The 27,883-nt window shown below is 45.5% G+C and overlaps 1 protein-coding gene across 1 annotated transcript; it reads right to left on the bottom strand.

The window, feature by feature from the left end:
• Positions 1 to 1,229: 1,229 nt before the first annotated feature.
• Positions 1,230 to 27,401, bottom strand: ZNFX1 (zinc finger NFX1-type containing 1). Its single transcript, XM_026503702.4, has 14 exons — positions 26,933 to 27,401; positions 24,895 to 25,009; positions 20,707 to 22,518; positions 16,363 to 16,494; positions 14,684 to 14,832; positions 13,724 to 13,873; positions 12,491 to 12,605; positions 10,521 to 10,771; positions 8,881 to 9,020; positions 7,423 to 7,577; positions 6,923 to 7,068; positions 6,016 to 6,126; positions 5,608 to 5,703; positions 1,230 to 4,735 (listed from the first exon to the last, which is right to left on the bottom strand). Exons 2-14 carry the CDS (start codon positions 24,953 to 24,955, stop codon positions 2,294 to 2,296), a joined length of 5,760 nt encoding a protein of 1,919 aa, XP_026359487.2. The 5' UTR covers positions 24,956 to 25,009; positions 26,933 to 27,401; the 3' UTR covers positions 1,230 to 2,293.
• Between the last annotated feature and the right edge of the window lie 482 nt (positions 27,402 to 27,883).

The raw sequence follows: 27,883 nt of genomic DNA, 5'->3' as shown, positions 1-27,883 counted from the left end.
TTTATTTATGTGACAGAGAGACAGCCAGCGAGAGAGGGAACACAGCAGGGGAGAGGGAGAGGAAGAAGCAGGCTCCCAGCCGAGGAGCCCGATGTGGGACTCGATCCCAGAACACCGGGATCACGCACTGAGCTGAAGGCAGACGCTTAACAACTGCACTACCCAGGCGCCCCTACCCCATCTACTTCCAATCCATCTTTACGCTTGTAGAGGACCTGGATGTGGAGGAAATTCTTCCTAGAAGTTCTCTTGATGTCTGTCCTAGAACTAAAAGCAGTAATCCACCGAGCATCAGCCATATACCAGACATTCTGTGTACCGAGCACGGTCTCATTAAATTCACTACACCCTGTGGGAGAAGTAGTCATCCCTCTTTTGCACATAGAGGGGAGTAGCTTTCCAAAGTTACACTGGGAGTTCAGGTTTTGAAACTAGGGTCTCCCTGAACCCACACTCTAACTGTGCTGTGGAAATGCTGCTGGAGAGAAGGAAGCTCAAAGGGGACAGAAGGGATCCCAGATAAATTAGCTCCTTGTTGCAAAAAACAGCTTTTACCCTTTAGAGTGGTGGTTCTCATCCTTTCTGAATCCTAGGTTCCTTTGCCAACTAGATGAAAGGGATACCCCTTGAGAAAACTGTATGTTTGTAGTCTGTCCTATATAATTTTAAGGAATACATACACTTCCCCCCACCAGCTCAAAAATTATAATAGTTACCCAGTAGCACATACCCATGACATTAAAAGAATGTGTTCAAAGCCATTCATTTAGGCTGCACCTAACAGTCTCCAACAGAAGGCGCCATTTCAGTAAATAACAGCACACCTGCGTGATGGAGTATGGTTCAGACTCATTGTCTGTGTATCTGCTTACAGAAATCTAACTCTAATCTAAACCAAATGTCCATCTAAGGTTGTTAGGTTAAAAAAACCAAGTGCAGAACCGTGTTTTTTGTTTTAAGGTTTATACATTGCATGTGCATAGCTTACCTCTGGAAGGACTCAGGAAGCTGTTAACAGAGTTGCCTCTGGGGAAGGAAACTTCAAGTTAAACCTTTTTATAACCAAAAATTCTTTTTACCTTGAGTAAAAATGACTCACCAGCTAAACAGAAACCCCACACCACAGAAACAGGACCGGCCTCCTTGTAGGCAGTGCCTCCAATCCCATCCTCACTGTCTCAAGCTGCTTGAGCTGCTTCTAACAGTTGACGACAAATGTGGACCATTGATTTTCTCAATCATCGTTTTTATTAATTGGCTTTATAGGCTAAAGTGCATAGTAAAGACAAAAAAGGATATGCATACATAGGAAAAGGACATTTTTCTCACCAACATTAGAAAGACCTGAGATGCCTAAGTGTCTGTTCTAGGAACACTGGACTGAGGGAAAATGTATGCAGGCAGCAGGCCTGGGGGCTGGCTTCTGGCATGGGTCTGGAGCCTGCAGAAGCTGCTGGCATGCTAACCCTGCCCAGGCAAAAGCTGTAATAGTGTTGGGACAAAGGGTCACACTTTGGATAGGTGCTGCTGGTACCAAATGTTAAGTTTAGTTCCATTCAGGGCCCTGGGGAACCAGCACTACTACTGAACTTCTGCAAAGAAACCTCCACCATCCCAAAGTGCCGGTCATAGGAGAGGGTATGGGATCACTCCTTAGTTGGCCTGGGCCTGCTGCATAAGCCCCCCAGCTGTGGGTAGTCACAACTTTCCCACTCTCAGTTATGTAACGGTCAGGGTTAGTCACTGAAGTCTTTGTCTTATCACATGCCTCCGTCTCCGGGAGTGAGGGTGCCCAAGGAGAAGGGTGGGAGGGATTTTTGTGCTCCTTGAAAGGATAAGCAGTTCATAAACAACTCCTCTGGACCTCTGTTTATTAGAATTAAAGTTAGTCTACAAGTTAGGGCCTGGCAATTAGAATTGAGTCTGCTTCACTGAGTTCATACTCTGTGGCCCCGGAGCACTGCAGAAAAAACATCTGACTGAGTCAGGACCCAGAGATACCAGTAGGTAGCCCGAGCTGGAAGCCCCAAACGTGCTCCAGGGAGCCTGTCCACTAACTTGCAGGAGAAAAAAAGAGAAGAAATCTGTTAACTCTGCTCTCAGTTCTGGAGGTAAAGTGCTTATTCTAGCGCAGGGGAAATCTAGAAACAAATGTGGGCAACCCCTAAAAGTGGATCCTTAAATAGGTGCTAAGACTAAAGGACAATAGTAAAAAACAAACTTCGGTTCCTTCGCAAGGGAGCCGACCCCAGCCAGGACGTGGCTAGGCACAAGGCAGCAGTGCGCCATCTTCCTACATCATCCTCTGGATCTCTTCAAAGTTCATCAGGTTATTGGCTGTGTCAGACCAGGCAGCGTGCTGGGCTCCATCCATCTCAGAAGCAAGCTGATTGCTCCTTTCCAGAGTATGATTTATGCCCCCAATCACCTCCTTACAGTCAGGACATGTGCCCCTCTGCATGGCTCCCCCACAATCGCTAATCACATAGATGTGGCCATTGGGACACTTGAACCAGTGGCCACGAGGAAAACCCATAGCATTGACTATCTGCACTCGTTCTTCCTCTGAGATGCCCAGGCCAGAGCAGGGAAGGGTGTTTTTCAAAGCTTCCATCTTTTTCTGCACAAGCTGTTCATCCTCCTGGGTGAACTTAGATGTTTTCTCAAGGATCTTCCGGACACTGTAGACCTCTTCTGCTGTGCTACCTTTCATCTTCCCCTCTGCTATCTTGCAGCGGGACAGGAGGTTCACCAGGTACGTGAGCCTCTGGATTTCACTTTGGAGGTCATCGAGTTCCTGGCTGGTAAAGCTCAAACGCTTCTTGGCTAGCCACTCATGGACCTGTTCTAGTCGAATCCCCACTCTCTCTTGCTCTGAGACCTTCACCTTTTTCAGAGAATCCCACAGGCCAGCCAAGTGGTCACAGAAGCTGATGTAATTCTCAACAAGGCCCAGGTCCTTCACTGACAGATTTTTCTGGTCCAGCTTCTCCTTCAACATCACAAAGTCTTCAGGAAGCAGCTGGTGGAGGAGGCTCTTGCTCTCCAGCAGGGCCTTAAGTCGTTCCTGGCTGGTTGCAATTTCCCCTGCTGAGCCCTGAATCTTTTCCTTGACAATTTCAATCTCTTCCAGCCGCTGTTTGATGCTGGTTCCGTACCGTAGGTTTTTACGGATGGGCACCTGGCAGATAGGGCACACCTTCAACCTGATGGCAACTTCATCATCCTTCTGCTCATTCATGTAGCGGTCCAGGGCTTGCACCTCAAAGATGTGGCTGCAGTCTTCTAGCTGCACAAAGCGGGCATCAGGCTCATCCTCGAAGCCAAAGAAGATCTGGGTGACTTCCTCCTGGTGGCAGACACGGCACTTCTTGGGGCATGGCTCCCCACACAAACCAATGCAGGGGTGGCCACAAGCCAGCAGCTTAGTACAAGGCACGTAGCATGGGGGCCGGTTGCAGGGTTCAGAGCAGAGTTTGGTGCACTGGTAGTGCTGGCAGCGCCAGACACAGGGTTCCACGCAGGGGCTGCACAGTTCCCCACACTTCTTCTTGCACTGGCTGTGGACACAGCGATTCTGGCAGGTCCGCTGGCAGGGTGGGCACTCGCCGATGCACGGCTCCTGGCACTTGTGTGAGCAGATGAGCAGGCGCTTGCAGGGCTGCCGACAGCGCTCATGAAAGCGCCCTTCGAAACAGCTGTGGCAGGAGCCGGGACAAGGGTGCCCGCAGTCCAAGACGGTGCCACACTTGGTGGTACACTTGACTGGCAGGTCATACATAAGGTCTTGCACATTACCGCACTTCACCTGCTGGCTGTGCCCACACTTGAGTTTCACAGTGACCATTTCCGAACACAACCGCACACAGTCTTCACCACAGGGGTGGCTGCATCTGTGCCCACATTTTAAGACCTTGGGGCAAGGCTCTTGGCAGCAAAAATCTGACTCAGGCATGGAGCAAGGAACCATTTGTTCATGGCCGCACCGAAGAATGAGTTTACGCACCTTCACCTGACAGGGCTGACACTCCTGGAAGCAAACCAGAGGGCACCGGTGCCCGTCCTGGCAGATGACCTTCTGGCATGGCTTCATGCACTGGAACTCCTTGTGTGAGGAATCATAGGGGTGGCAGGCACGGGTACAGACGTGCCCACAGCCCAGCCGGAACTCACAGGGTAGGCTGCAGCCTCCTTCGGGCACTTTTTGGAAATCAGAAGCTTTGGATACTAAGGTGTGGGTATCGGGATGGTTCTGGCAGCATAGCCGGAGCGTGCGGCCGATTTGATTGTTCTCTCGAAGAGTATGGATGATCTTGCTCCACAAGGGCACCTTGGCCAGCATCTGCATGTTTCCGATGCAGTACATCCCCTTCTTGGCACGGGACAAGGCCACACAGATGCGGTTGGATATCTGGAGAAAACCCACCTTGCCTTCTTCGTTGCTCCGCACCAGTGAGAGGAGGATGATGTCATTCTCTTCTCCTTGGTATTTGTCAACCACATGGACCTTGACCCCAGCAAATGTCTTGGCTGGCATGAGTTTGCGCAGGCAGAAGAGCTGCCCGGTGTAGGTGGTGAGGATGGTGATCTGGGAGGGCAGGTACTCCTGGCACAGGAAGTACTTGCACAGTTCTACCACAAAGCGAGCCTCATGCTGATTCTGATGGCTTTTGCCTTCTTGGATTTCCTGTTCAGGAAAGTTGTGTTCCACAAAGAAAAGGTTGGAAGAGACCCCCTAGAAAGGAAAAGAAGTGATACGTTAGGAGGTTCACTCGTGCAATTTTTTCTATCTCCACATGTATTGGCCACTGACCCTATTCCAGGGAGAGACCCTGCAAAGCTCTTTGTGAACTTTGCACCACAATCTTTAACTTTGGAGTCAGTCACCATGTGCTTTCTTTTGGGACCATGGCAAGTAGGGAAACAGATAAAAAATTTGTCTATTTTAGTTTTCAACACATTTGTTTAGATATAAATATTTAAAACAGCCATCCACAATCCAACTATTATAGTCCGGGAAATAGCAGCTATGATGATGAAGATGTTGAGGGAGCAGCTAACTTACAAGCACACCACCGTGACCGCTTTACACACATTATCTCCTTCAAAACAAGGCAGTACCCATTATTCTCACCGTACAGAAGACCCTGATACTCGGAAATGGTATATAACTTGCTGAAAAGTTACAAAGCTACTACTAAGTGGCAGAGCTGGGATTCAAAACCCACATCTCTATCTCTCAACTTCTATTATTATCTCTCCCCTTAATAACCAGCTTTTTAAAAAGCTGGCTCTAGGGGAGCCTGGGTGGCTCAATCGGTTAAGTGTCTGTCCCGGCTCAGGTCATAATCCCAGGGTCCTGGGATCGAGTCCTGCATTGGGCTCCCAGCTCAGCAGAGAGCCTGCCTCCTTCTCCCTCCACCCCTCCACCCTGCTCGTGCTCATGCTCTCTCTCTCTCGCTCTCTTCAATAAAATCTGAAAAGGAAAAATTAAGGAAAAAAAAAAGCGGGCTCTAGTCCCTTCTGAAAACACTTCTCCCTCCCAAGGAAAGACAGCCTTCTAGGTTGTTGATAGCATCACAGAAAGATCAGGTAGGACAGGCTCACCTTTATCTTCTCATATTTGAGAACAGAGGGATGATTCTCCAGATCCTGGTAAATGTAGGGGGTCAAAAGTCGGGCAATTTCAGGGCGCATGCGGTGCTGAAACAAGATATATATGTCATTAGAAACATGGGCAGAGAACAAATAGATAGTTTCCTAAAGGCTAGGTTGCTGGTGGAAAATCTGGAGGTAATGTGAAAAGAATAGGCAGAATGTAAACAGCTCCTTTGCCCAACACAAACTCAACACAGGCTGATCTTGTGCTATTTTGAAACAGAAAAGAAGTCTGACAGTCATTGCATTACTAAACCAGTTTTACTTTTATGAGACCTTTCTTACTGGCAGTTGGCAGGCTCCCAGGAGACTTCTCCTGGACATTTGGAAGGTAATAACAGAAGTTCAGCTTCTCACCTGGTAATTCAGACGGACAAAGGGAATGTTTACTTTCACCAGCCGTTCAAAGAGGGATACCTCAAGGTTGAAATTCTTGGCTAGATCATACACGTTGGCACTGGGGCGCAGCTGAGAAAAGAAACAAGTCTAAGGACTCTGTATTGACACATTTTATCCATCCATCCATCCTCCCACCCATCAAAATGTTTTTTAAGTGCACTGCTCTAAGTACTGACAGCTTAAGGATAAAGAGCCAGAGGGCCATGAAGGCAAGAAATAAGGGTGATGTAACAGAGTGCCCAGGGGTGGGAGTTCCTTTAAATAGGCCTCTGTAAAGAGTGACATCTGAGTTGATGCCAGCATGGAGGAAGTGCCTATCATTTGAAAAGCAAGCCATGAGAGGAAGCAGGAAGGAGGGCAGGGGTGGGAACACAGTGGGCAAATGAGATGGTGATAGGAGAAGTCAGAGAAGCAGGCTGAACCTGAGACTATTTGCCTCTGTAAGCCACTTTAAGAAGCCTGATTTTTATATTAAGTCAATGGAAAATCACTGGAGGGTCTCAAGCTGTAGAGTGACATGATCTGATTTATTTATTTATTTAATATTCACTTGCTCCTTTATAAAGAATGGATTAGAGGACAGCAAAAATGGAAGTAGGGGAACTGGGAGCTTACTGTTTGACTAGTCCACTTAAAAGGACACTGTAGATTATAAAAGTAGCAGAGAACAGAAAATGAATGAAACCACCTCTGAAATATACCCCAAATCTAAGAGCACTTGCTCTTAAATTGAATGTGGAAAGTGAGGGAAAGAATCACAGAAAGCCACCAAGCTTGAGGACTGGTGAAGCAGAGAGGCCGGGGTCTTCTGTCTGAGTGCACCCCTCAGTCATCTCTCTTCATCTTCTAGGGGCTCCTGCCCTACCTGCTGGTGGTCCCCAATCAGAATAAGGTGCTGGCAAGCTTTGCTCAGTGTGGCAATGGTGTGGGCCTCAAGGACTTCAGCAGCCTCTTCCACAATGACAATCCGAGGTTCCACCTTCTGCAGGATCTGACGGTATTTGGCAGCACCTGGAGTCAAGAGAGAAGAGGCTCCCTGAGCTGAGGCACTGGACCCTGGGACAACTGAGCCCTCACATTCAGCCAGGGCTGCGCACACCCCTGAATGAGACCACAAGTGCGGCTGGGTGGTCTCCAGAGCATCACACCCATGTCGGTCATTATTGGGGTTCCGAACGCAGCAGGAACAAGTGGGTACATTTTACTATCACTTCCCTAAACACAGCTTGCTTTCAGTAGCTTCTCATGGCCTTTTCCCTCTAACCTACTAAAGCAGCTCCTCTTTACCTGTCCTAGATAGTCTGATAGGAGTTTGGCACCAGGAGTGGACCCCTGGATCAGGTAAAGTTCCCCATGCTTTCTTACCTGTGGTTGTCATTCCTACAACCTGGGCATCTTTCAGGATGTGCAGGTCTTCCTGGAGCCTCAGCTCAGCCATTCTCTCAGCTGATGTGCGGTACTGGCGCTCATAGTTGAGGATCTTTCGGCGGGTGTCGGCCTGGTACATCTGTAGCCACAGCCTGAAGAATGTGAAGAACCAGAGAGAGGAAGATGTGTGCTCTTTGAGAAGGTGGAGGAACCCCCTTCGGTGTGTATGAAGTGGAACCTAGACCCTTGAGGAGCTTACAGACCAGAGAGAGAGAGAGAGGAAGGAAAGACCCAGGTTTACTGGGACCCAAAAGTCCAAAATGCCCAACAAAAAAGATGTGCAGAGACACGTACATAGGTGGCCAGGAGCTACGGAGGGGAGTAGGATACAGAAAAGATGTTAATTATTGGGAAGCAAGTAAGGGACTTCAAAAGCTTCAAGAATCTCTCCCAAATTCTCCCTGCCCCACTCCTGCCTGAGGCCCCTCCCCTAATGCTCCAGAGTCTTGTTTACAACTAAAACAGATCGTGTCACTACACTACTCTGCTCACTAGGCTACTCTGCTGTAAAACGTTCCAACAGCTTTTCAATACACTTTGAAAAGTGGCTTTTGATAATCCAGGCTCCTCGTCTTTGCCTCATTAGGCCCTGAGGTCAGGCCCCTGCCCACCTCTTTGACCTCACGTCCCATTTCTCTCTAAGCCACAGACATGCTGGCTGCCTTCTGTTCATTTCTCAAATGGCCATACTCCTTCCCAGGTCAAGCCTTTACGCATCTGGTCCCCGTAATTTCATCTGTTCCCCATTCCCTGCTGGCTTTGTTAATGTCTACTAATCCTTCAGATCTTGCCTCCGATGTCACTTTCCTGGATATCTCAGACCAGCTCAGATCCCATGTTAATCTTCTTAGCACTCCTTGCTCCTTTCCTTCTTAGCGTTTATGTCCACTTGTAACATTTTATTTGTGCAATTGACTAATTTGTCTCCCTGGATAGACTTTAAGCTCTGTAAGGGTAGAGCCTAGTGTCTGTTTTATCCCGTGGCTGCACCCCTAGCACTCAGCACAGTGGGGGTATGCAACCAATCATTAGTTAACACTGCTGAAGGTCGGGGTGAAGCGACAGCGGGGGGGGGGGGGGGGCTATGTTCCAGGAACAGAAAAAGAATCCCTTGGGGGGGCGCCTGGGTGGCACAGCGGTTAAGCGTCTGCCTTCGGCTCAGGGCGTGATCCTGGCGTTATGGGATCGAGCCCCACATCAGGCTCCTCTGCTATGAGCCTGCTTCTTCCTCTCCCACTCCCCCTGCTTGTGTTCCCTCTCTCGCTGGCTGTCTCTGTCTCTGTCAAATAAATAAATAAAATCTTTAAAAAAAAAAAAAAAAGAAAAAGAAAAAGAATCCCTTGGGGAAATAACATGGGCTGGCTGGGGGGCAGGGGTGAGGAGTGAGCATAATACCTATATAGCTGCCATCGAGAATTCAGGTCCAGCTGCCAAACATCCTGGATTTCACTGGCCTCAGTCTCGGTCATGGTGTTCAGTTTACGAAGTTCAACCTTCACTTTCTTCTTCATTTTCTTTTTCTGGCTGCGCTGGGTCTGTGGACATTAATACCAGCCAGGGTTACCACGGGCCCAGTTCTAAGACCAAGGTGGGAGCAAATTAAAAAAAGAAGCTGCCACCTCAGAAGAACTTCTTTGAATGTCTCACACTCTTCCAACACATACTCCACCGCAGAGTGGCCCAATGAGGGCTCTGGAGCCAGTCTGCCTGGGTTCAAAGCCCCATCTACCTCTTACTGAGTTGTGGGACCTAGAGTAAGTTACTCAACCTCTATGTACCTCAGCATCCCCTTCTATAAAATGAGAATACTAATGGTACATTTTCGCAGGGCTGCTGAACAGACTGAAGGAATAAACACATGGAAAGCACTTGGAATACTGCTGACACTAGTTATCACTGAATGTCTTTTGACCACATTCTATTTCTCATTCCTAAAAAATGTCACAAAAGTAGCAGACGTGAGTCTTTCTTGTTGAATGCCATCCAGGGCCTGCTAAGATGGTCTTAACACCATCATAGTACCTTCAACAAGTGGGCGAAAGGGACCATTTAGGGGAAAGTGCTCTCCCCTGGCTCTGTACTAAGTCTGAGGCCATGAGCCTTTAGAAGGACTGGCATGAAAGATGGATGTCACAATATTATGTACCTCCCCCCACTTCAAAACCAAACAGATCAACTCCTAAGGCCATGTGGCAGAGAGCTGCCCAATCCATAATTCCACGTACTGGGATCAGACTCCATCCATCACGTACAGTGATGCTGAACTCAACTAGAAGATCAGGCTCAAAGCTAGCAGATCAGTGAAAATAGCATCCAGTCAAAGTTGCCTTTGAAAGTCCCTTAAATCATCAGTGGGGGTCAGAAAATGTTTTTTTGAGTATCCAGTCCTCTACTGTCATAGCAAGGCACGGTAAATTCTGAGGACCAACTGTTTCTACCAAAGGAAGGACAAGAGGGAAAGTCTGGGTGTTCACACCATTCCGGCTTTAAGAGAAACATCAAATTCCAAGGTGAATGAAGGATGCGTATTCCATCCAGGCTGTACAGCTTGTTTCATTCTACTTTACTTGAATTCTCTAAAGTCTTAATGTATTGTTCATAGGCTCATTTGTACTTGAGAAGATAATACCCATGAAAGCACCAAGCACTGAGATCACATGTTTGATCTGACCCACATGTGAAGCATTTTTCCAAAAGTTCAAGAGAAGCATTTGGTTACCTGCTTCCTGTTTTTCTAAGTTGGAATTTCTTGCCACGGCCCCTCTGAAAGGCCTTAATTTGTATACTCTCTGGAACTGAACCCACCTTATATGATGGTTAGGTTGTAAAATGGGCAAATTAACTGTGAGGACAAGGTGAATACACTGTTGTAATAGAAGTAGGTGAAAACAAGGGGCTGCAGTTCTCATCAGAACACATGTTCTCAGGCCTGTTTCAGAAAAGTTTAACCCCCACCCACCTGGCAGTAGTAACTGAACTCCCATTTCCCATTCTCTTAGGGCTGGCTTCCAGAGGCCATGAGCAAGTGAGTTTACCTCCCACTCTCCGGCATTTTGCTCCTGCCCAGCTGTCATTCCGGGGCCATAGTTGTCTAGCCTCATGGCCAGAAGCACTTTAGCCAACTCCTGGACTGCCCCATTCTCTTCCTTCTTCCGCCTCCGGGGCCTCACCACCTCTTCCTCCTCAATCACCCGGTCTGCTTGAATTAGGTCAGCCTCCTCTGCAATCTCAATCAGCGAACCTTCCTCTTCCCCTTCTTCTTCCTCCTCTTCCCCTTCTGCCTGGGCTAGGAGGAAAGCAGGCAGGACAGCAGTGAAACTCAAAGCCCAAGAATAGCGGAGGGCACTTACAAGAGCTCAGATGCATGAAGACATTCTCAAGGGGTTTAAGTGGTTACCTCTAGCAGGTGAAGCTGGGAGAAATGAGAGTTAGGGGAGGGAGACTTAGATACTTTTTTGTTATATTTTTAAATACCATGTAAATGTATCCCCCCCTTAAGATTTTATTTATTTACTTGAGAGAGAGCGAGCAAGAGAGAGAGAGAGAGAGAAGGAGCAGGGGGAGGGGCAGAAGGAAAGGGAGAAGCAGACCCTCTGCTGAGCAGGGAGCCAGACATGGAGCTCAATCCCAGGACTCTGGGATCGTGACCTAAGCTGAAGGCAGACGCATAACCGACTAAGCCACCCAGGCACCCCTAAATGTATCCCTTTTTAAGAAAGGTTTTACTTGGGGCGCCTGGGTGGCACAGTGGTTAAGCATCTGCCTTCGGCTCAGGGCGTGATCCCGGCATTATGGGATCGAGCCCCACGTCAGGCTCCTCCGCTATGAGCCTGCTTCTTCCTCTCCCACTCCCCCTGCTTGTGTTCCCTCTCTCGCTGGCTGTCTCTATCTCTGTCAAATAAATAAATAAAATCTTTAAAAAAAAAAAAAAATAAGAAAGGTTTTACTTATATACAAATACACAAAAGAGGTATGCAACGTAAATGGGCAATTTAAAAGATAATAAAAATTCTTAAAATGAACATCCGGGTACCTCACACCCAATTTAAGGAGAAAATCACCCATTTCTTGAAGACCTTTGTGGGCCTGTCTAACCTGAATTTTATTGCTCAACCTCACCCCCCACCTTTTATTTTTTTATTTTTAAAAGATTTTATTTATTAATTTATTTGACAGAGAAAGAGAGAGACAGCCAGGGAGAGAGGGAACACAGGCAGGGGGAGTGGGAGAGGAAGAAGCAGGCTCCCAGCAGAGGAGCCTGATGTGGGGCTCGATCCCAGGACCCTGGGATCACGCCCTGAGCCGAAGGCAGACGCTTAACGACTGAGCCACCCAGGCGCCCCCCACACCTTTCTTTTAAAATACCTTAACCACATATATAATGTAGACACATCTCTAAACTACACATTGTCTAGTTTTGGCTTTTTTTTTTTCCCCACTTTCTGAGCTCTATACAAACAGAATAGTATTGTATATATTTTCCTACAGCTTGCTTTTTCCATTCAGCCTGTTTTTGAGATTCATACATTACCATATACACTGTGAGTCATTCCTTTTCATTTTGTACAGTATTTCATGATCTGAATGGACAGTAATTGATCCATCTGTTGTACAAATGTTGATGAACATTTGAGTTCTTTCTTTTTTCTATTTTTATAAAGTGGTTGTGCCAATTAATATCCCCATTAGCAGAGTTCCTACTGCTCCACATTCTTATTGGTGCGGGGTTATAGCTTTTTGCCAATCTGGTGTGTGATACCATCTCATTGTAGTTTTAGCTCCTCTCTTTTCTAATGAGCCTTCATATGTTTATTGACTATCAGAATTTCCTGTTTTGTGATGTGCTTATGAAATGTCTTTTATTTATTTGCCTATCAAACTATGACTTGTCTCTCTCAGATTGATTATAGCTCTTTATATACTCTAGGTATTACTTTTAAGTTTTATTCTCTGGTCTACCATAGTCTACCTTAAGATGTGATTCTAGGTAGACATGCACTCTTACCTGTATTTTCAGGTCCTGCTGGAGCAACATTTTGGGTGAAGGAACCGACACCCAGACCCAGCCACTCCAGCATCATGGAATGCTTCCAGCCCTGGAAGCAAACCCATTCGCTGTCCTGAAGAAGGAATAATTATCAGTCATAAGAATTCTATGACAACCAGCGTAAAGGTTTCTGTGAAGGATCAAAAGTAGTTCCCTTAAAATTTAGAGGCTGTAAGTTGGCAACCCTTGGGCTACTGGATCATTAAATATGACTTGCACAGAATTTTAAAAATAAAAATTTCCCCTCTCGATAAAATCAGGATCTATGGCAGCAACGAGCCTGCATTCGAGAACAGCAACACATGGCTCCAAGTGCACTGCGACCACTTCTTTTCCAGTCTGCCAAGCCCTCTCTACTTTCCAGTGTCTCATATCTAGGCGGCGTTAGTCATTTATAGATCTTGATTGACCCTTTCAGGCTTCTGGGTTTGTAACCCTAGAAGTCACCAACTCATTGATAAGACAGCTACCATTTCACTGGGTTCCTGGCCAGCCACTTTACAGAAACCATGTCAGTTAGTTCACAGAATATCCTTCAAAGGCAGGCATTATTACTGCCCCTGTTTGACTGCTGAGACACCTGAGGACCACATTGGCCAAGGCACACAGTCAGTGTGTATGACTTAGGTCTGCTGACGTCAAGGCTCTCTAGATGTGCGAGGCTCCCTTGTTATGATTTTGTTTTATTTAACAATTGCTTATAGCACACTAATTAAGCTAAGTGGTTTACAAATATTAACTTGCTTATCCAACTAACAATCCCGTAAGAATTTCATTGGTCTGTAAGAAACTGCCATTTTTGCAAGTCAAATTTACAAATATTAGCAATTTTACATGGTTCAGCTTAATGTTATCATCCCCATTCTATAAAAGAGGAAGCGGGCACAGAAAAATGAAGTAACCTAAAAAAAAGAAAAAGAAAAAGAAAAAAAAAAGAAAAATGAAGTAACCTGCCTAGAGTAAAACCAGAATTCACATCCAGCAAGCTGGCTCCGGAGTCTTGCTCTTGACTAGTATACTCAGGCTTGACTAGTACACTCGGCCACCTCTCCCTCATTAAAAGGTACTTCTCACATTATGGCAGCGTCAGATTATTAAAACAGTGAATGCTTTGGATTGCTGCTTCTGCTGGAGACTCGCTCCAAGTACTGTGGCAAGAGAGATGCTTAGAGGCCCCAGCATGACCCCTACCTGTACTGGTCCATTCATCAGGCTTTTCCAGTGCTGGGGGGAGATGTATTTCTCCAGGTGCTGTTCCCGGAGTACACCGCGCATGGTGCACTCCAGGGTCTGGGCCCCTTCATGCAGCTCTTGCTCTGACTCTTTCATTTGTGTCACGATCTGCCAAGAACAGAGGGAAAGAAATGATGAGGAAGTACCACCATCCCCTGAACTCAGTTCCTCCCATGAGAGAAAACAGAGCTAACACAGGAACAGCAAGAAGAGAGATTAATAAATAGACCAGTCAACAAACAATTTCCAAACACATTACTGTGGTCTCAAAACCAAAGGATTACTATTTAAAATATCTAAAAGACGCCCATCAACCAGTAAAAGGAAACAACTAATACAACAGAAAAACAGGCCAAGAATACTGCTGCAGGGGCGCCTGGGTGGCACAGCGGTTAAGCGCCTGCCTTCGGCTTAGGGCGTGATCCCGGCGTTATGGGATCGAGCCCCACATCAGGCTCTTCCGCTATGAGCCTGCTTCTTCCTCTCCCACTCCCCCTGCTTGTGTTCCCTCTCTCGCTGGCTGTCTCTATCTCTGTCAAATAAATAAATAAAATCTTTAAAAAAAAAAAAAAAAGAATACTGCTGCAGACACTTCTCTCCTTTTCTTGGTAGAGTTTTGTCTGGGTACACTGCTGCCCAGCTAGAGGATGGGCTGTAAGCAAGGGCTGCTGGTGGTTTGGGGAAGTGGCCTTAAAAGGCGCTGGCAGGGGTTGGGAGGGGTGGTGTGCCATTTCTGTCCTTTCTCCATCTTGATTATGAGGGCAAAGGTCACTCCATGGGACTAGCAGAGTGGACTGCTGGAAGGAACCTGGGTCCTTCACCACTCTGCGGAGTGCCTCCTTATCGTCCCTAGAGAGACACTGCTCTCTAGCATATCGCCACCTTGAACTATCTCGGCTAGCCCAAGCCGGAACTCACACTCATGTAGGCCCTCCGGAGGTGCATGGGGAGGCTGCGGCGGAACTCCCGCTTGTTCCTCAGCTCCCGCAGGGTGAACTGCTTCAGGATTTCACTGTTACTCCTTCCGCCTACCCGCACGATGCTGGTCTTCTGACACTTGTAGATGCCTGTGGAATAAGGCAGAGCACAGCAGAGGTCAGAGGAGCCATGCAGGATTCTCTCAGGAGAGAGCTCCATGTGTTTGGGATGTTGTTGCAGCTGTTCCCTTAGAGAACAAACTGGTGCTTACAGGAATCTACCCCAGAGATGAAACGACCTGCAGAGCAGTAGTGAGGTGCTTAAGAACATAGGCTTTAGAATCAGACAACTGGGGACCCAAATCTTGGCTTCACCACTATTGCTATGTAAACTGTGGCAAGTTACTTAACTTGAGCTCCAGTTCTTCATCTGTGATTTGAAGAAAGAAATACTCTCCTTATAGGGCTATGGTCTGGATAAATGAGAGAGTGTCTGTATAGCTCCCAGGCAGGTCCTGGCACAAGGTAAGCAGTTAGTAAATGTTCTCTATCACTCACTCTACAGGTATTTGCTGATTGGTCACTATTTGCCAGGCTTGTGCTAGGTTCTTAAGATACAGCAGGTAAGGGGCCCCTGGGTGGCTCAGTTAAGCATCTGCCTTCGGCTCGGGTCCGTAATCCCTGCGTTCTGGGATCAAGCCCCACATCGGGCTCCCTGCTCAGCAGGAAACCTACTTTTCCCTCTCCCACCACCCCCACTTGGGTTCCCTCTCTCGCTGCCTCACTCTGTCAAATGAACAAATAAAATCTTAAAAAAAAAAAAAAAGATATAGCATGTAAAGCACAGATGCAGTTCCTAATTTGTTCTCATGTCTCACAGTCTGGCAGAGAAGATACACATTAAACAATTTATCATAATAGCAATAAGTACAGTAAAGACTATAAGCCCATGATGGTATAAGTATGTAACAGGGGCCCTTACCTAGTTTACGTGGGGTAGTGATCCAATTCTTGAGGATCTAATATTTAAGCTGAGATCCCAAGAATAAAAAAGATCTAATCTAGGTTAAAGGAAGATATAAAATGGATAATAGTATTATAAGCAAAATGAAAAATATATACTTACTCATTTATTAATACAATTAGTATTTTTTTGAGTACCTAGTATGTGCCAGAATCTGTGAATATAGCAAGAAACAGGGCCGAAACCCTCATAGTGTTTAGAGTCTAGGGTAGAAACACATATAATAAATTGTTACATACGTATTAAGTTTCTGAAGAAAAAATACAAAAGGAGACCCCGTGTCTGGGGGCAACTGGGAAAGTCTACCTGAAGAGAGATTTAAGTGACACCTGAAGAATGAGTTGGAGCCAACCAGGCTAGATGAGGTCAAGATGGAGAGAGAGGGAGAGAGAAAAAGTGCCTTCTAGGGAGGGGGGAACAGCATAGTCCAAGGGAGAAGCTGGAGGAACTGAAGAAAATTGGTGTTGCTGGAGTTAGGGAGAACAAAGGAAGAGGTAGGAGATAATGTTCAAGAGTTAGTCTGGAGCAGACCACACACAGCCTTGCAGCTCATGGAAAGCACTATGGACTTAGTTCAAAGACAATAAAAAGCTACTGAAGTTGCTGATAGTTCAATTATTAATGTCTTGAAGGAGAACAAATTTGCCTAGACTTACCTTCCAGAAACTGGTCCAAAGCATGATTAGTATAACATACAACCAAGATGGGGAATTTCTGGACACTAATTTGCCAGACGGGCTCGTTGGTTAGAAGCGCCTGAACAATTTTTAGACCCACGTAGGTTTTGCCTAGAAAACAAGGAAAAAGGAGAGTTAAAAAAATTAAAGACTTCTTAGAAGGAGTAACTAATTATTTACAGAAAATTATTATTTTAAAAAATTTAAAGTCATACACGGAGACGATTTAAAATCCAAGAAACACAAATGGGTATATTACGAAAAGCCCCCATGCTCTTCTGCCCCCAGTCATGCAGCTCCTCTCTTGGAAGCAACCAGTATTACCAGTTTCTTGTGCCACTTTCCAGAGTTAGTCATTCTATGCAAATGCAAACAAATAAGAATATAGTCTTTCTCTAGCCTTCCCCCCCTTTTTTAAATATTCTATTTTTATTTATTTGACAGAGAGAGACAGACAGACACAAAGAGAGCACAAGCAGGGGGAGCAGCAGAGGGAGAGGGAGAAGCAGGTCCCTGCTGAGCAGGGAGCCCCAGGCAGGGCTCAATCCCAGGACCCTGAGATCATGACCTGAGCCAAAGACAGACGCCCAACGACTGAGCCACCCAGGTGCCCCATACCTTTTTTTTTTTACATGGAAATAGCTGCAGACTATTTTCACTATTCTACATCTTGCTTTTTTCACTTAATGAATGTACCTTGGAGATAGTTCTCTATCAGCACATAAAAAGAATCCCCCCTTTTTTCACAGCTGTAAGGTATTTTTTTCACAACCATAAGGTATTTTTTAGCCAGTACCCTCATGCAACAAATTGTTTAGAAATGATTTCTATGTATCACAGTAGACTTGCCTTTGTGATAGGAGGGGAAAACTCACAAATTTCAACATTGAAGTTAGAGTTACAGACTCATTAGTAAATGGCCAATAATTAAGTCTACAAACAGGTAAATTATTGTTCTGTGTCAGGCTGAGAAGGTAGCCACTGTCCTCGAAAAACTCAGAGTAAGTAAGGAAGCAATACAAGAAAATCAAAGATTTCAGTGTAGCAGGATAAATAACAATGTCTTCCTTCCTTTTTTTCCTTCAAATAATAAGTATTGAGCACCTAATACTCATCAGGCACTGGGTTAGGTGCAAGAAATACAATAGTGAGTAAAACCACCATGGTTCTTATCGTCCTGGAACATACAGACTTGTAGAAGAAAAAGATAATTACTCACAAAAACAAATGTAAAATCATAAAGGTGGGAAATGAGAAATACACAGTACCCAAAAAACATATAATTGGGATTCTGGCCTAGTCAATGAGATTAGAAGAGACTTCCCTGGGGAAGTGAAAACTGAGTTAAGAGTGGGCAAGTAGAACTAGGGATGGGGTTGCCATCTTCCAGGTAAGTAAAAACTGAGGCTCGGCTTCAGCAGTAGAGATGAGATAATGAGGCAGACTGGGGAGAAGCTTCAGAGGCAACATTGATTGGAACTTGATGATGGTTTGGCTAGGGTGGGAAGCAGAAAAGGAAAACTAGGTTTCTGGTTACAGGACTGGATGGATAAGGATACCTCAGGAGGAAAGAAAATCTCTGTAATTCAATATTTGCTCTCCTCCTCCTACTTCCTTCCCCTTAGAATGGGTAGTTTTGGGGATTTCCACCTCAAAAATGACTCCTTTATTACCTCCCCCTCACGTATGCTCTTTCCTAGTAACCATTTAGGTGTGTGACTTAAGCAAGCCTGAAATTATTACTATACTTGGAACTAAAGAGTCCTACTTCAGGTGATAACATTAAGGGAAATTATCTGTAACATGTAGATTTTGAAACAAAACAGCTCCTACAAATCAATAAGCCATTTGAAAAGAAGCTACTCCACAGAAGTAATAATATAAATAGCTAATAAACTCAAGAAAGGATATTTAATCTCATCCTTCATTAAACAAATACATATTAACCACTGTGATATATATTTCTAGGGGGCAATTTAGCAATATCTGTTAAAATTACAAGTTTACAACTGAAACTAATGATGTACTTTATGTTGGCTAATTAAATTCAAATTTAAAAAATTACAAATTTACATATTCTTTGATCAAGTTAGGAATTTCTCTTCTGCATTTATTTTGTTTGCATATGAAATGACTCACAAACAAGGCTATTCACTGAAATATTATTTGTATTAATAAATCTTTCCACATGGGACTGGTTAAAGAGATTATTCCATTGTCTGGAATATTATGCAGTCACAAACAAGAGCTACTACTTACGAACGAATACGAAAAGATCACCAAGATATTTTATAAGTGCACAAAGCCACATGCACAAGAGTGTTTCTAGCACAGTGGGTTAAAAAAAAATTAGGGGTGGGGTGCTGAGGAGCTAGCTCAGTAGGTGAAGCATGTGACTCTTGGGTCTCGGGTTGTGAGTTCGAGCCCCACACTGCGTGTGGAGATTACTTAAAAATAAAATATATAAGGAACGCCTGGGTGGCACAGTTGGTTAAGCACTCAGCTCTTAGTTTCAGCTCAGGTCATGATCTCAGGGTCATCAGATTGAGCCCTGAATTGGGCTCTGTGCTCAGTGTGGCGTCTGCTTGAGTTTTTCTTTCCCTCATCCTCTACCCATCCTCCCTGCTCTCTAAAATAAATAAATAAATTTTAAAAAATAAAATAAAATCTAAAAAAAAAAAAGAAAATAGTAAAGGGTAATAACTATATTCAATTTGTGCATTTGCTTGAATATTCATAATTATCTCTGGAAGGATGAACAAGAAAATAACATTGTTTGCTTTAGGGACGGGAACTGAGTAGAATGGTGGAGACTTTTTAAAACTTCTGAACAATTTTTTATTAAAACATAAAAAATAGGGGCACCAGGGTGGCTCAGTCAGTTCAACAACTGATTCTTGATTTTGGCTCAGGTCAGGATCTTGGGGTCCTAGGATTGGGGCCCCACATGGGCTCTGCACTTAGCAGGGAGTCTGCTTAAGGAATCTCTCTCCCTCTGCCCCCACCCCCACAACATGTGCACACGCGCTCTCTCTCTCTAAATAAACAAATCTTAAAACAAACAAACCAAAAACATAAAAACTAATGGGCCAAAATTTTTAAACTTGCAGATCAGCAAAAACGGATTAGCAAAAAAGACCGATAACAATATTGGAAAAGATATAAGGAAATGGGAACATTAGTTCATTCTTGGTGGGAGTATAAACTGGTACATCCTCTTTTTTTTTTTTAATTTATTTATTTGAGAGAGAGAGTGAGTGCATGAGCAGGGAGGAGGGGCAGAGGGAGAAGCAGACTCCACACTGAGGAGGGAGCCTGACGCAGGACTTGATTCCCTGACCTGAGCCAAAAGCAGACACTTAACTGACTGAGCCACTCAGGCGCCCCTCTTTTAAGCCTTGAAAGTATCTCTTTAATTATGCATATTTTTCCATTATATAGGTGTTTCTTATCAGAAAGAACCTTCCACAGGTGCCTGGGTGACTTGGTCAGTTAAGTGTCTAACTCTTGGTTTCAGTTCAGGTCATGATCTCAGGGTCCTAAGATCGAGCCTCACATCAGGCTCCGAGCCAAGAGAAGTATGGTGTGGTAGATAGGAGAGCCAGGACAAAATGAGCCAGACTGCCTGAGTTCAAGTCGGGTCTGTCACTTATCATCTGTACGAATGTCAACATATTATTCAACCTTTCTTTGCCTTAGTTTTTCATCTGTAAAATGGAACTGTTTCTACTTCACAGAGTTGTTGGGGATGTAATGAGTTGATACATGGAAAGCATATAAAACACTACTTGGCACATAGTGCTGTTATTATGTATTTGATATTATTTAAAGTAATATAAAATCAGGGGCACCTCGGTGGCTCAGTCAGTTGAGCGTCCGACTCTTGGTTCTAGCTTGGGTCCTGATCTCAGGGTTGTGGGATCAAGCCCCAAGTTGGGCTCTGTGCTTGGCGTGGAGTCTGCTTGTCCCTCTCCCTCTGTTCCTCCCCCTGCTTGTGTTCTCTCTCTCTCAAATAAATAAAATCTTTTAAAAAAACCTTAAAAATATAAAATCAAATAAAAATTAATACAGCCTTTGATGAAGCAAAGGTCATGCATCTTCCTAAGTCTGACTCCATAGCAGTCTTCTCTAACCTTGTGATTCTGATTACTATGCATACCAATGATGCCCACTGGAAAATCACCACGAACAGCTACTTTATAGATAAGTCTGATGCCCATTTTAGGAGAAGGTCTCTAATCAAGATACTCTAGAAACCTAGAGTCAAGCCTCCCTTGCCTATCTCATAGGGCAGATGTCATAAGCTCTGAAAAATTCTCTTACCTGTTCCAGGAGGTCCTTGAATAATAGCCAGTTCCCTTGTGAGAGCAAACTGCAAGGCTTCCATTTGAGAGTCATCCAGCTTCAAGGCTTCTTTTGAGGGCCACTGGCTGGGGTCTAAGATGTTCACTCTGGGATGTCTCAAGCCCTCAGCATTCCTCAGAGGTTCCCCAGTGGCTGAGGGATTCTTTATTAAGGGAGTGAAATCATATCTGCCCCCCATTAGCAAGTACCGTGGCTCCTTCACATAAGAGTCACACTCCACAATGTTCCTCTGGAAGGGCACATCTTCCTCCTGGACCTCCTGGAGTCCTTCCAGGACATGCCTATAGGCCTCAAAGTATGCAGTTGTCTCCACCATGAGGAAAGAGTCAGAGGGCTGGACCTCTGCGAGCAACTGTTGGCTCTGCTCATTGAAGGAGAGCTGGACGATTCCTCGGCAGAGATCTTCCTGCTCCCGGTTAGACACAGTGGCAAAAAGAAATGTTTCAAAGTTGTCCTTGGACATGCACACCAAAGATCCATAGAGCAATCGCTTGGAATTCTGCCAGCGAACAAACTTTAGTGGTTTTGTGTCAAACTGCACCTTGTAGACAATGCCTGATGATGAACACACGGGGGTGATAATCCTGGTATCAAAGTAGATTCGGATGTCATCAAACTTTCTCTTCCTCAGGCCTTGGTCTTCAAAGCTTTGCAGAAGTTCCAAAATGCCTTCTCGTAGGGGTCTAACAAAATCTTCCCTCAAGAGTCGGAAGTGGGTATCCAGATAGATAGCAGTGCTGTCATATTTTCCAGTAATGATGTTGGGACGAAGGAATGGCCTCTCATCCAAGTGCACTTCATTGTAAGTAGGGTAAATGGGCATGGTCCTATAGCTCTCAACATGGTCTTCTGCCTCAGGCTGCACTAACGTGTAGGTGTCCACTCTTAAAGTGCCCTCTCGCCTCTTTTCCTGCAGATGTTCAATGATGGTCTGCACCTTTTCCAGGTTCTTCTCTGTCTCCTCTTCTATGTCAACCCCAGAAGCTCTCAAAGCATTCAGAGAAGCTGGCAGGAGGGAAATAAGCATGGAAGTTTCCTGCACAGAGCTGGCAGGGAAGACACTTACAAGATCCTGGAGGAGGGAGATGATGTTGCTTATGTGTTCTGGATACTGGTTTCGAATATCAGGGATGGGTTCGGTGATCATCCCTACCACGTAAGTTGGCAGGCAGACTTTGAGGAATTTGGAGTTCTTCAATATGCCCAGGACATGGAGAACGCTCTGGCGGTCCATTTTGGAACTGCAAGCCTTCCGAAGAACCTGGCAGATGAGCTCAAGGAAGTTGGATTTCATAACAGAATGAGACAGGAGCTCTTTCAGTCCTACACTTGTGGCAAGAGTGATGACCACCTCAGAAGGGTCTTTCTGCAGAAGATTTTCCAGGAATTTGTAGCCCAGTTTCTTCACCTGCTGTGGCTGTTCTGAAGGCTTCTGGTGGGGGGTCCGCCACTGCTGGAAGTTTTCATCAGACCATGGTGGTCTGTGATTCCTTCCCTCCTGGTTGCCATTTCTCCGCCTAGCATCATTTTCCTGACCACGTCTTTGGCCTCTAGGTTCATCACTCGTGTGCCCCTCATGGTTTCTCCTTCCCTGATGTGGGTTCCTGCCCATAGCCCCAAACCTTTCTTCTCTTTGCCGTACAGGAACAGCATGGTTGGTGGCCCTAGGCTGCCTTCCGGGCTGGTTGGCTCCTCCTCTGAGAACATTGGCTGGTGGGTTATTGGCCTGATTTCTAGCTCTTGGTGGTGGTAATTCTCCATCCGCAGGCCCTAAACACAATGGGAATACTGGGTAAGCACAAAAATGAAGGTGCAAGGAAATCTAATAGGACAACAATGGAAAGACTCTCATTTTCTAAAACAACTAAGGAACTTAGATTTTCTTTGCAGAGAAAATTTCCTATGAAGTCATGTAATAAATGTAAAATAGATTACTATGCTTGCTGTATATATTATGAAACATTGTTTTTTCAGAGGGTGCAAAAGGGAAAAAGAATAAACATTTGTTGGGGCACCTGGCTGGTTTAGTTGGAAAAGCATGCAACTCTTGATCTTGGGGTCCTGAGTTCAAGCCTCACGCTGGATGTGATTAAATAAATAAAACTTAAAAAAAGCAAGAATAAACATTTGTTGAGTGCTTAATACATGCTAGAGAATAAATACTTGCTAGTATCTCATTTAGTCCTCATAAGCTAGGATTGTTTCAGAGGGTCAAAAGATTAGTTCATTGCTTCTAGTTTTTTGCCAACACCAAACGATTGCCAAAACATGATTTCTAAAGCCAAACAGATCTGGTTCAAATCTTGTCCTTGATACTTCCTCACTGTATAACCTTGGCCAAGTCGAATAATTTCTCTAAGCCTAAGTAGCTATGTGGGTGTAAAGATTAAATATTTATGAAATACTTACTAGAATACCTGACACATAAAAAGCTCTCATTATTAATGTTATTACTAGCAGGACTAGTAATACTTTTCTATTGGGAATACCCTATTGACTTCTAGAGTCATTGGTTCTACCACTAAACAGTTATGTCACAGGCGACAGAGGCATCAAGTGGGATAAAATTACAAGAGAAATGCTTCTTGAAATTTGTCCAGCATTAGTTGGCAAAGGGGATGGTGGGGCTTCCTTTACCAAGATGTTTTTGAGCTAATTAATACTTGAAAAGGAAACTAAAAAATGAAACTGAACTTCTGTGTTAGGAAACTCAAAAACGAAACTCAAGTTTTTCTCCCTTCCGAAGCACAAGTTCATCTACACAGTATCATCTACTACCAGCTCGCAGACAAGAAGTTGCTGGGGGGAGGGAGGAGATACAACCAGTCCGCACATGAAAGTTAGCATCATCCTGTGGATGAAGCTGAACTTGTTTTCCTTAATATGCCACACATTTCTTAACTTGGCCAACGTACCCAAGCCCAGTTTTTTTCACTTTCCTTTCCCATAAAATTGATAGAGCTGACCCAACTTAGCAGAATTACTTGGAGATTTTAAAAACAACAAAATAAGATCGTATACAATGATGTGAAGATAAAAATGTTACGAATGCACATCATATTCAAGATGACCATACCACTCCATGACATCAAATGCTAAATCCATTTTTGTACACTTTTTGTTTTGCACTTTGTAGGGAAAGTTTTAATGTGACAACATAAAGGAACATTTGATAAAATATAAATACTGTATTACTAAAGTCTAAACTTTATGTGTTACTTTCTTATTTACTTTTCAAACTCTCAAAGTATCAGAAGAAAGTCATCCTTCTAATATTTTGATCAGACTGAAAGGCTAGATGTTTTAGAGAATGAAAAATTGTACTGTTTTTCATCCTTCCAACATTCATACAGCTCAAAATAAAATTCAACAGTTCTTTCTCATTTGTTCCACAGCTAAACTCAGATGACATATTGCAAACTTAGGGAAAAGCAAGAATCCATTTGGTTTTGTTTTAGAAAGTTCTAAGCAAACAGAATCATCATAGCAGTAGTGAAGCTTTTGGAACTAACTGCTTTGGTGACTAGGGTTCTAGACACATGCTATCACATACATATCCACTAGCCATGTATGGATGTTAAGAATCTTAAATGTGGCTAGTCTGATTAAGATGTGTAAAACAACACATGTAACTCTGAAGACATAATACCAAAAATAGGGTAAATATCTCATTAAAATTTCTTTATACTGATAACACCTTAGGATAATAATATTTAAATATATGTATTCAATTATTACAATAAAATGACATTATTTGGATATACTCATTTAAATAGGTATTGAATTTTATTAAATTAGTACTAAATTTCAAAAATGGATTTCACCTATTTCTTTTTGCTTTTTTTAATGATGCTACTAGAAAATTAAAAATTATATTTTTGGCTTGATTATGTTTCTATTGGGTGGTGTTGCTCTAAACCACAGTTATTTCCAACTCAGACACCTTATCACTACCTTTGTTAAAGTGAATGTACCCATTCATCAGCTCTCTTAGGGAAAGGAGAAGGCTGCTTATTTTTCAGAGTCCTTCGTGCTATGGCTAAGGAATAAGCCATTCTTCACTTGAGAGATGCTGTCCATCTTAGGTGGGCTGGCTCATTGATACAGAACTCAATTTCCTTCCATTAGGTAGAAAATCTTGCTCACCTCTGTGGTTAGTATAGGGATTCCTTGGCCTGGCCTCCAAGCAAGGTCTTCTGTCTTCCATGTCTGAGTTACCTGAATTCCTTCACGTTCACGTTACTTTCAGTTACCTGGAAATCTGCACAGATTGAGAGAGATCAGGGCCCTTGAAATACAGCATCTAGCACAAAAAAACCCATAATAGCATCAAACCAATCCTTCTGCCTCTACATCTTAATGATTTGTTAACTAAGAGTTAAACACAGATTTAATCACGCGTGTGAGTGTTCAACTCTGTGAATGCCCATATATGATATAAAATGTTAAATTCACAATTTAGATGATTTCAAATCCCCCCCTTTCCTTCACCCCTGCACTTCACTGGGGTAGAAGTTCATCAATTCCCATTCAAAACTACTGTTTGGTTTATGCCTTTAGCCAAGTTACTTAATCAGTTGCTAGGTTTCATTTTCCTCTCCCATAAAGCAGACAAATATTGTTGCGAGGACAGAAAGTAGTATGTTTTTGCTAATCCAAAAACCATGCATTCACCATCCCACCCAGCATTTATATTATACAGAACTCTATAGCTTACAGTATTCTATTTGTAAATAATTAGTGAGCAGTTATCCCTTATCGAATTCTTTGGAACGCAGCCAAACTGATTAAGCCCTCTGTTCTACTGCATCAAGAGAAGGAAATTACACGTTTCAAAAACCAGAGGCTTAGCCTCTACAGGATGCTGTTTCCCTAGGACCAGCTAGGAATGTGTAGTTCTTTCCTTCCCCTCTTTCTTCTACCTTGAAGGTTTTTGACAGTGATCCTGTAAGAGGAAGGGAAGCCCCTTTAAGGGAACTTCTCAGTACAACTCACACACATCATATGAGCTGGGGCTAGGGAAAGAGTGGGTGACTCAGTCCTCAGCAAAGGGATTTTTGAGACTGTCCCTCTCACTGAGTTTTAAAATATTCATAGTTGGAAACTGTGAATAGATTTGGCATTATATGAGGAGTAGCTTTTATCCTCATCAGAAAAAGGAGTCCTTTTCCTTCCTGCTGGCAATATTGTGGGTGAATCTCTTTCCTCATCATATCAAATCTAGCTCTCAAGTGCAGATTCAGTATTTCCGTTGTTTTTTTTTTCTAATAAAAAAAATTCTGAGGAGAAAATGCCTTCTTTCTCTTGTTAAAAATACTAAAATAGAAACTCAAATTTTCTGGGATAAAAGAAATGGGGGAAAAAAAAGCAAAGGGAGGAGCAGAGAGAACAGGAAATGCCATGAAAAAAAGCAGACTAAAGTGGGTCTCTTTGGAAGTCAAGGCCTAAAAGGGCAGGAAGAAGAAAATCAGTGATGGTCAAGCCGGTAGAGGGGTCAAATCAGAGGAGAATGGTAATTACGGGGGGGGGGGGGCGCACACTGAAATGAGAGGCCAGAGGTGGCTATCAGAGGGATTCTCCAGAGTCCCGAGAGGGTAGTAGAAGGATGGAGGAATCACTGGCATCCAAGAGCCCAGGACGTCCCGATGGAAGTATTAGGGCGTCGAGAGGGAGTCAGGGCCGTGAGGTGGCATGCAGGTGCCACGGCTAGGCTGGGGCGGGAATGGCAGGGGAGGTAGGGGGGTCTCCAGAAGAAGAGGGTAGGGCTGAGCTCAGCTGGGGGGGGGGGGGCGGCTGGAAGTAGGGATGGGGAGTGCAGGTGCTGAGGGTGCCTCCTAAAGCTGGAGGTGGAAGGAGGTGATGGCAGGTAAGGACAGAAGAAGATGAAGGGGGCGGCTGGGGCAGAAAGTGAGGGCAGAGATGGGGGTGGGGGGCAGAACTAGCTGAAGGGGCCAGAGGCAGAGGTGGCGATGGAGACGCCGAGGGGGTAATGGGGCTCTGAGGGGGGCACCTGCGACTCTGAGATGGATGATGGGGAGATGGGGCACCGAGGGGGCGGCGGGGATGCTGAGGCGGGTACGGGGCGCCAGGGAGAAGCGGCGGCAGAGGCAGTGGCGGGCGGCGCGGGCGCCGGGGGTCGCGGCGGGCAGAAGCAGGTGCGGGGCCGGGGCGGGGGGTCACTCACCCGGCTCCGCCGCGTCTTCTCGCAGCCGCCGCCGCCGCCGCGACTGGTGTTCGGGCTCGGGCCCAGGAAGGTCTGCGGCCCCGCCCGGCGCCGCGCACTTTCGGTTTCCTTTCCCGCAGACACTGGGCGGGGCGAAGGGCCGGGCGGGCGGCCGGGAGGAGGAGGAGAAATGAGAGTGGGGGGAGGAGGAGGAGAAGTGAGGGTTGGGGGAGGAGGGGACCTCGGGGCTGCGAGCTTGGGGGCCGGGCCCTGGGGCACTGCCGGCGCCCCCGCCCTCAGGCCGGGCAGGGGCTGGCTGACCGGTTGGCGTCGCCTCAGCTCCCCCCGGCGGCGGGGCCGGCGGGCTCGGGCGGGGCGCGACTGAGGGGAGGGGACTGCGGGGGGAGGGTTAACAGTGCCCAAGGCCGTCGCAGGCATCAGCCCGCCCCGGAGGAGGGGGAACCCGGCGGGAGGCTTAGTGCGTGCGAAGCGCGACATGGCGGCGAGGCCGACAAGCCCTGGTGGCCCCGAGTGTACGGCGAAGGGGGCGGGGCTAGAGCAGCCTTGACAACCATTAGATTGCCTGGGGCCGGGCAGCTCGGAGACTACATTTCCCAGAGGGCCCCGCATGCCGCGGGACGGAAGGGGAAGCGACTCGGGTGCAGTGCGCAGGCGTGAGAGCGTTCCCCTGGTTATATAAGAGAGGTGTGGGGGAGTCTTCGTTCTTTTTCGTCTTCGGCGCTTTCGTTTGTATATTTGGTGGCCTCTGCGTTATCCTTTGCCGTGCGGGCCCGGGAACCCGGGTTTGCTGCAGTGTGTGGTGAGTGGAGATACTGCTGTTTTCCCTTCGAGATATCTTTTTCTCCTTTTCCCTCTTTGCTCTCGCCCCTGCCTGTAGCTCCGTCTGCTCTGACCCTAAAAGGCCTAAAGGCGTCGGGGAGACCAGTTAAAACTGGAAAAGTCCGCGCCAGT

The sequence above is a fragment of the Ursus arctos genome, unplaced genomic scaffold, assembly GCF_023065955.2.
Source record: "Ursus arctos isolate Adak ecotype North America unplaced genomic scaffold, UrsArc2.0 scaffold_16, whole genome shotgun sequence".
Classification (NCBI taxonomy): domain Eukaryota; kingdom Metazoa; phylum Chordata; class Mammalia; order Carnivora; family Ursidae; genus Ursus; species Ursus arctos.
This window is presented reverse-complemented; position numbering and strand designations above follow the sequence as displayed.

What these genes read in the sequence shown, in the direction of transcription:
- ZNFX1 (XM_026503702.4), bottom strand. Translation starts at nt 24,955, where the DNA reads ATGGAAGACAGAAGACCTTGCTTGGAGGCCAGGCCAAGGAATCCCTAT. An exon ending in TCCGGAGGGCCTACATGAGT is followed by an intron (nt 13,874 to 14,683) that starts GTGAGTTCCGGC and finishes TGTTCTTGGCAG; the next exon opens with ATCGTGACACAAATGAAAGA. An exon ending in TCTCGATGGCAGCTATATAG is followed by an intron (nt 7,578 to 8,880) that starts GTATTATGCTCA and finishes CACATTCTTCAG; the next exon opens with GCTGTGGCTACAGATGTACC.